This window comes from Periplaneta americana, chromosome 5, assembly GCF_040183065.1.
Source record: "Periplaneta americana isolate PAMFEO1 chromosome 5, P.americana_PAMFEO1_priV1, whole genome shotgun sequence".
In the NCBI taxonomy this organism is placed as follows: Eukaryota; Metazoa; Arthropoda; class Insecta; order Blattodea; family Blattidae; genus Periplaneta; species Periplaneta americana.
Genome location: NC_091121.1, coordinates 121,240,407 through 121,250,092, shown reverse-complemented (window position 1 = coordinate 121,250,092; position 9,686 = coordinate 121,240,407). Strand labels below are relative to the sequence as shown.

The window sequence follows — 9,686 nt, the reverse complement described above, 5'->3', positions numbered from 1 at the left end:
GGTACTGTTGTTAGTATTGTTAGAACACAAAGAAGCTGGCAGACTAAATATCCATTGTAGTGAAATCAAATGCATTTCTAACGTTGTTACATCACTGTAAATCAGGCATTTACGATAAATATTAATTTATTGTGGAAATAATGTGATAAGTTCCCGATGTTACACATATGTAACAAGGGGCATTGTAGAGTTAATTTTATTTTGAAATGGGTGGTGGTGGTGGTGGTATGACAATGCCGCTGAAATGAAGGAAACAATAATAGGCCTAACCTCGAAACCCGCCATTACGGAAAAGTTTTGGCAAACCCCTTGAAATATTTTGCGAACCCCCTGGGGGTTCGCGAACCAAAGGTTGGGAAACGATGCTATAGTGAAATCAAATTTGCACCATTATATAATCTTGGTACATAAGTTTAGGTATCAATATCTTAATTCTAACACTGCTGTCCTCTTCTAAGGTACCATACCTATAATGAAATCAAATTTGCATAATTATATAATCTAGGTACACAAGTTTAGTTATCAATATCTTAATTCTAACATTGCTGTCCTCTTCTGATGTGCCTATAAAATGCCTAGAAAGAGTATTTTAGAGTCTATTTCTAATATTTTAAAATCTACTTCAGGTGTCTAAACGTGCTTTTCTTAGAGTTAAAATACTCAAAATTAATAAAATCATTGAATAACTGGTGATATGGACATAGGCAGATAGGCAGACAGAATCACAAAAACCACTTATTCGTATTTAGTAATTATGTATTATTATTATTATTATTATTATTATTATTATTATTATTATTATTATTATTTACTAGTACCGGTAATGTTGTATTTTATAGTTGTAGTATTAACATATATGTGACGAGTACTAAACATCGTAGTAATTTAATTTTTTAAACGCTACACATTATCTCATTGTGAAGAGTACCGCATGCTGCTTGCTGATGCTTGTCAATACAGCTGAGAAATGTCAGAAACTAGGCTGGAAGCGAATTCGAACTTACATACCATGAGAAGCTTAAAGAGAAGGAAAGCATTATGCTTCTGTATCTGTCTCCCTTTTCTTCCCAGCAACCCATGGTCACAAGCCAGATAGTCGGAAGCAAATATCTCACATCGACCCAGGCATTCAAATTCCTTCAGAGTCAAACATTATACAGTATAAACACCCAATAACAAAATACAAGAAAAATGAACAATAATTATTTTGCCTGTAAACACGTAAAAAATCTTTTTTTTAGACTTCCACCACATCTCTGCATGCCCCTGACCATTTCTTTATAAAATTTCGTTTCATGATGTACTTTTTAAAATAATGTTTGTTGAAAATTGCCTATTTTCTAAATTTATTTAATTTAATTTCTACATCATTAATTATATTGTGTGCAGATCACCAAGCTATATTTTCAGATTCAAAAAATAATTTTTAAAAGGCAACACTTACATTGTACAATAAAACTCTTTCCCCAAATAATAATCTTTTATCTTTATACTAATTCTTTTGACCTAAGTCTTTGAAACTTCAGCATAATGTGAGACTCTTTAGTGGCCTGACTGACCAAATACATTACACTTCTTTAACGCCTCTACACCACATCTATGTTATGAATAATGTTAAGGTCTTCCATTCTGAATAGACAAGTGTTCTACATAGTGGTACTGTACAGTATAGAACACTTGCTACAGTTGTTAAAGGTACTGAGCTCTATCTGCACTTAGATATGAATGAGTGCATACGTGAAAGTGAAATGACAAAATGGCGTGATATTTTATGATTATTATAATTGAGCCATAACAGGTGTGAAATGTTTCCTTCATTATCGCGTTCTTTTCTTATCCTTCTCCCCATACCTCATCTTGCAAGTTCGAGAGCCCAGTATACGACAGTAGATAGTAATGAGTAGTCAATGTTTTCAGTTTTAACATACACGCATAACAATCCACGATGCAAGCTCATTTCTTTATTAGTTTGTTTCTCCTTACCTACTTTCTCTGTGATGTTGGCCAGGCTCGGAGATATTTTGTGTCCATTGTATGTCCGTTTCTTCTGGTAAGATTAAAGCTATTGCTGGTTTGATAGCGCTGATGATAAAACAAATAATTGCAACAAGCAATGGGATTAATTATTCTAATAAGAACATGCCTTTTAGGGATCTAATAAATAATGACAACAGGTTGCATTTAATGAAGTAAAGAAAGCAATTATTAAAGCACCTGTTTTAGCGTTTTTTTCACCTTAGCAAAGAGATCACTCTCTGTGTTGAAGTTAGTTCAGTAGGGTTTGTGGGAGCTCTAATTCTCTGCTTCTTGGGCCTTAATAGATTAGCAAATTACCAAATAGAAAAAGTTATTAATCTGTTCTTTGGCTGTGAGGAATTCAGACAATATATCTTCGGAAGAAATTCAAATGGATCGTAAATCCCTTCTAGGTTTAATTAATAAATCACTTCATAAGCACTGATTCAGCTGGAAAAAATGCTCATGCATCTCCAATCTTTCCATTTGAAACTCGTTCATACTCCAGGTAAAAACGTGTTTGTAGCAGACATACTCTCGTGACTTTACAACTAATAGTTGTGATGACTCGAGTAACTTTGGTGATAATTGTTGGTAGTTCAGGAGGCGTATCATGATTCCACATCATACTGGTATATTAAGTAAATTGCTGTACATCTTGAGATTAATCGAACTCTGTGCTGTGCAGAGAACTGTGTTCTGGATAGGAATAAATCAAGATATAAAAAAGTTTGTCAAATCAATCATGCAAGACATGTTTGACATTTCGAGCTAACAAGTTAAAATGGCTCCTCAAATTAGAAAAAATTCCCAATTGCCATGGATGGAAGTTGCTTGTAATATTTTTGAGCACATTAACTGGTTATTGTTGACAGAATTTCGAACTATGTAGAGAAAATGAGTCTTTGCCTGACATGACAAACCACTAACTGCACTCACAGATGGCTCTTAGCTTTGACTCAAAGTTATTTAGCAATTTTGCTGATCAGTACATGTTATGTCCAACCCATACTATCCTCAATCAAATAGTCTTGCTGAGTGTGGAGTAAACAATGTAAAAATATTTCGGAATATGTATTATATGACTTTCTTGTGTTAAATTCTATCGTACCTGGTTTACATGTTTCGACCTATTATGGGTCATCCTCAGAACTGGTCGTTGTTGGTCTTGGCGCCAGTTCTGAGGATATCCCATAATAGGTGAAACATGTAAACCAGGTACGATAGAATTTAACACAAGAAAGTCAAATAATACATATTCCGAAGTGATACAGTGTTAAAAGTTGTGTAATCAAGATGTGATAAAAATATTGTTTAAGAAAACAGTGGATTCTAAGGAAGATCCACTTCTTGCCATCCTACATTACAGAAACACCCCTCGGGGTAAAATTCTTTCACTAGCAGCTATTCTCATGGGACACAGTCTTCACACAAATATACCCTGTGCATTTACAAGCTTAGAGTCTCATATCACTATAAATAATAACAGAAAATTGTTGGTGCAAACAAAAAGAAAATCTAAAAAATGGAACAATAAAATGACTCAGGTTAGACTCTTATTTTCCCAAGGGAAGAAAGGGACAATTCTAGTAATAATCTGAGTCTTTGTACAGCTAACCCAGAACCGACAGAAAATTAGGGTCTTCATTCTCATAAGGATCAAGCCATTCTCTCAAAGTCACGTGAATTACAAATAACTAGACACGTAACATCTCCAAAACAATCTTTATATGTGAATTATTGTTGAGCTTAACATATTGCATGTATGAGTTACTTGATGGCAATGCTGTTGTAAATAAATCTGACTGCAGTATTTTCTTTTCTCCTTGTGAGTAACACCATGGTTATATGAATGTTTTTTGTTATGTAATTTGTTATCAGTTATCTTGTCTGAATTGTCTGGACATGTACCATCTAAGAGCTATGTTTTAATAAACCTACTATATTTTATTCAATTGGCCTACTGTAATTAAACCATAGTTTTATAAATCCGTACACTTACCGAAGATTTCAGAGATTAAAGTTAATAGAACCTTTTAGCTCGCCAAAATACGATTTTTTTACACCAAGACTTTCATGATAAAACCAACTGTCCGAGCAATCTCTAGGGACAGCAGAAGCTAGTATACAACTAACAGAAAAGGTAGGCATAAATGCAAGCATATAGGTATTAACTTTTTAAAGGAAAATTAACACTCAAATAAAAGTCTCATTATCATAAATAATGTCTCATTTAATTCAGCAATCAACTATGTACCAATACTTTACAGGGCTGGATCAACATGTAATAAGTTTTGTTACACAAAAACATTATTTTCACTATAGCTATTGTAAGCATATTAACAAGTGATTTAAAAAATGCATAAAGAAATCTGTACATATATTACAAAATGAAGACACAACGACGCAATGTCTTCTCTGGGAAACAAGTCACATTTATTGCTTAGCCTACCCATACTGCCACCATGAAACATAATGGCAATGCCTTTGTTGGGAACTATCCACTGCTCCACACATGAGGTTAAAGCATTCATATTCCTCTTTGTCTTATTATCTCTGAATAATACAAACTCTATATACTGAGACAAAAATAAAAAATAAAAAGGTACGTTAGAAGCCATTCCCAAACAAATTGTACTAAAATTTTAACAGAAAATAACAATTTTTACTTCAGTGTGCCGCCAGAATAAAAATGACAACTTATTGGCCATATTCTTGATCAGCGGAACCAGTATGTGTTGTACACCACAAAAATAAATATAGAAAGCCCAGTTTAAAAATTGCTTCAAATGGAACCACTGGTCCATCAGCACAGCACTTTTCTCAATACATATTCAATTAAGAAAAGCAACACTGGAGGAATGAGTGTGAGGCAGAGAACGTGTACACTGAACTATCTATTCATATTTGATAAGAATAGGACATTAAAAACATTATTGAGCAACATAGAACCTTTATCGATAAGGTGTCTTCGAGTAGTTGTTGTGGATGTTGATGATGATGATGATGATGATGATGATGATGATGATGATGATGATGATGATGGACAAATGACGACGAGGGCGACAATGATAAAAATAATAATGATGAACATAAATATGTATACTCGTATTAACATTTGGCAAATTAACCATCTCAAACAAGAATAGCAACACATAGTATATACATATGATACAGGCAACTGTGAGTTTTTTTTCAATTCATCACTGGCTAATCAGATCTGCTGCTGAGTAGGATTCACATTTAGACGTATAGCTGGCATGCTGCAAGAGATACTGAAGTATTTCTTGCTATTACTTCTGTTTTTTGTTTTACATAAAATCTTGTAAAATATTTAATCAAGAACAATGGACTAATAATGTACTAAGGAATGTCCTAAGCAATTTTCTTACTAGACTTTAAATCCAAATCTGTTTGTTAAAAGTAAAGGCACTACTAACAGACTCGAGTCGTCATAATGAGTTTAGGACAACATTTACACAGATGCATATTGAAAGTTCAGATTGTCAGTAAAGAATCGTGGCTTCAAAAGTAATGTGCAAACATCGCAATATCATTCAGACATGACACTATCATACAAAATTAAAGCATGTTCCAAAGCCAGCAATCCTAATTCTTCCTTCCATTTTTATTACAACTATTTCTGCACAATATCAACATACTGTTAGAATCATTTAATGATAATGCTTTGGCTTTGTGTTTAAAAACTGCGAACTGGGATGAGTTACTATGACACTCGAATCTAATATTTTAATGCATATTCATGCTTTCAGCTATATAGAACATCTTGCATCTTCAAATAATAGTTACAATAACATTAATAATCATAATAATAAAGTAATTATAATATACTTTTTTCGAATCTATTAAAGCTGTTTAAGATAAATTAAATATTTACTTACTACATGACAGTCACGTCATCTGTTCCTTTTCAAAGTCTTTAATTAGTAAGCTACTAGAATCAATTCAATGGAAATAGAAGACAGTACCTAACAGGATTCATTAAAGTGAATTACATTCAAACACTTTATCCCTACATAAAAAAATATCTCTCTGCACTATTAACTGCTCATTCTTATCACGAGTTTAAAACACATTCTCTCCCCACTTATATGAACACATCGTACAATTACAGCTAATCTATGAGAAGGGGCTATATATCTTGTAGATGTACTTGGGATTGTATTAGGGCTATCAATTGATTAAAATATTTAATGGATGAAACTGCATCAATTAAGCAATCAAATGAATGGTTAATGAAATTGTAACTAGAATGATTCATATAGCACTACTGATGAGAGACAATTCTGGAAGCCATTAAGTTCATTTTCTCACACTATTATAACACCTTTGAATGTCATAATGTATTTACTTGAGTAACCAAAGAGATATTACATAGTTCAAACCATCTTCATGAAGGTTACTATGATTGCTCATTTAATCAATGATTTAATAATAATAATAATAATAATAATAATAATAATTTAATTTATGAAATTTACGTAATTCAACTGCATATTAAAGTATGTATTAAAAAAACAATGATGAACTGCTTCAATTAATTGAGGTGATGCAGATATTAGGGACAAATTCCAAACTTGTTTGTTGTGAGTTCGTCTCTAATATTCGCAATCAAACTGACAGCCATAATTTACATCACAATTTATACAGGTACTCTCTGATTCATATTTACATTGTCCAACAGATAGTATGTTCATTTTACGACTTTTGTGTATCAGAAAAAAGCATCACAAATCTCGTTTTTGTACATAATAGAAGCATATTAAGTACTATAATATCGATGCTTCTTTCCTAAATTTATCTCATGAAAGAGTAGGCTAATATTTTCACATATTAAAGATAATTAATTACAATGTAGATGTTACTTTTAGAATTTAAGACAGATACCATATACATCAAAACTTCTTAAAACTTCATTTATAAAGTACATTAAGTTCTACTTGCAATTATGGAAAATGCGGATTTTTAATTGGAAGCAAATATAAAAATGGGCTCCTTGAACAAATTGAGCAAAGGCAGAAAACTACATAATTTACCCTGTTCGCACACAGAGTTTGTTATGAATCTAGTGCACAAATTATAATTCTGAGCATTGCTGTGTGTTCAGTTTGTCATCTGCTTGGACTTTCTAGGTATTTGTACATTCTACTACTCTTCCTTGCTGGACTTGGTTGTGTAAAGAAAAAGAAGTTTTCCATTCCATATATTTAAAATGAATATTACACATGGGAAGGGAGAAGGAAAATATGAATATTAAGCAATGAATCAAAAAATGAATCAAACAGTTCAAGATGCTGAAAATGCTACCAACTATGATCTTTGTTGAAGTGTCAACACTTTTAATAATAATTATTAATTATCATCATCATCATCACCACCACCACCACGATGCCGACGATAATAATAACAACAATAAAGTTAATAAATTTATCTCTAATGTATAAAAACTCCAATAAAATATTAGATAACAATGTATACCTTATTCTTTCTGTGTAAGTTCATGAATACGCAATTTCCAATTTGAAAAACTAGCTATGTTACACTCCTCCTGTGCAACGTTTATATGAAGTAAATATGTCTAACACTCTCCGCTAGTTTAATAAATTAATTCATGTAATTCACAGAGTGCCTGTATCAGTACTCATATTATACATCAAAGATTCATAAGACAGCTGTCAAACTTGTACATGTCACTAATTCATACAAGAATAATATGGAGTACATATTCCACAACTTGAGCCACCCTTAATGATGTCCAATTGTATAAAAACGAGACACTACATATCTGAACATCAGGTTCACTCAGTTTTAGACTACAGCATCAAAATTGCCTTAAAGGTACAAAAAGACAATGAGTTAAAAAAATATAATGATTACTAAGATCACTGAGACAGGACGTTTCACTGTATTGAGTATCTTCAGGAAGAGGGATGGACGGAAAAGTTTCAAGACATCATTGAGGGATCAGAATCTTATGATTTATCACATGTTCACTTCCAATACAGCATCATAACATAATCAAATTTAAAAAAAAACATCGACAAACGCACGTGCAGACCAGCTGCTTTACTGCAAATCATTCGGTGGGGTTAAATTTCCATTACCTTTCTTTACACATTATTTTCATGAAGTCAGCAAGCATTTCTTTAATTCCAGACGAATGTGTCTTTTCAGGAGCAATAACAACATAGCATTAAAACCTGCACCATTCATGGCACAAAAAAATCCTAAAATATGAAAATGACAACATATCTGCCATGATATATGAATTATCCTCCACCTAAAAATTTGCTCGTGCTGCAGTGGACAAATTAAGTGAACCATCCTGCTAGACAGAGAGTTGACTTCAACAAATCTATGACACATTCACAGCTATGACTCTACAACCGCTGTAGAGACACATTCATACTTCGACTCCCAGCACCCTGTCCACAACATAGTGGTACCTTTGGGTCTCCTCACTGTTCCTCTCTATGCACTCCCTGCCCTCCACCTCTCTGCTGTCCGATGTGGGTCCCTCCCTCTCTGCTGTGTCCTCACTCACTCTGACCATACCACCACACTCTGAGAGATACGATGTTGGGCATGCCATCATACCCTCGTCTTCTTCATCCTCCTCCACATCTTCTTCATCATCACAGTGAAGACTCTCGCCACGTTTCAATGTGCTGCATTCAGAACTTGCGCCATCCTCCATTGCTAGTGCTGTTGGCAGCACTGGTACAGTCATATTCACTCGAGTGAAAAATGCCATTTTCTCTCTGGAAGGGAACATCTCTTGATAAGAAGAGTTCTTTAAAGACCAGCCAGCAATGTTCCACTTAAAGTTCATATACAGAGTGTTCAGCTTAGTATTCAGTATTCATTTATTTAACCTGGTAGAGATAAGGCAATTACATCTTCTCTTCCCTCTACCAGGGGATTACATTATAATTATAATTAATATTAAATTTACAATTACAATAAAAATCAATGTACGAAAAGATTACCTGATTAATAAAGGCTAGATAATTTATTGCAGAAATTAAAAACAAAGAAAGATTTTTTTTTTTTTTTTAGTGAAGTACAAATTAAACTTACAATAATAAAATTATATAGTGATGCAATTACCGGAAATTGAAATATTTTGTGCTAGAATAAGAGAACTATTTACATGAAGCCATATATGAACGAGTCTCAATTCCTAACCAAGTGCCTAGTAAGTTTGCATTTGAATTCAATTTTATTTCGACAGTCCTTGATGCTAGCAAGTAGCGAATTCCAGAGTCTTGACAGGGCTATTGTGAAAGAGGATAAGTATGAGAAGGTGTGATGAGATGGTACAGTAGCGTGCAAATTAATCCGAACAACGTAATTACTTACGCAAAAACACTCAAATGGGATAAAAAAGGATCAAGACATACCTCAGTAATCTATGTGGCCTCCCTTGTTCCTAATAACAGCTCTGAGACGATTTGGCATGGATTCCACTAATTTCCCACAAATATTCTTCATTTCTTCATCGCGAAACCATACACCAATGAGGGCAGAAATCATCTTCTCCTTTGTAGAACAATCCATTTTTTGCATTCTTCTTTTGCAAATTGACCACAAGTTCTCAATGGTGTTGATGTCGGGTGAGTTGTCTGGCCAGGGGAGTACCTGAATAT

General features: G+C 33.4%; 1 protein-coding gene across 2 annotated transcripts in view; it reads right to left on the bottom strand.

The window, feature by feature from the left end:
* Positions 1-4,228: 4,228 nt before the first annotated feature.
* The window catches only part of kibra (WW and C2 domain containing protein kibra), a 402,614-nt gene continuing 397,156 nt past the window's right edge, over positions 4,229-9,686 (bottom strand). For both annotated transcript variants that reach the window (XM_069826453.1, XM_069826455.1), the window contains one exon: positions 4,229-8,798. In XM_069826453.1, coding sequence (XP_069682554.1) covers positions 8,441-8,798 — 358 coding nt within the window. In that variant the 3' untranslated portion in view covers positions 4,229-8,440. The remainder of the gene's footprint in view (positions 8,799-9,686) is intronic.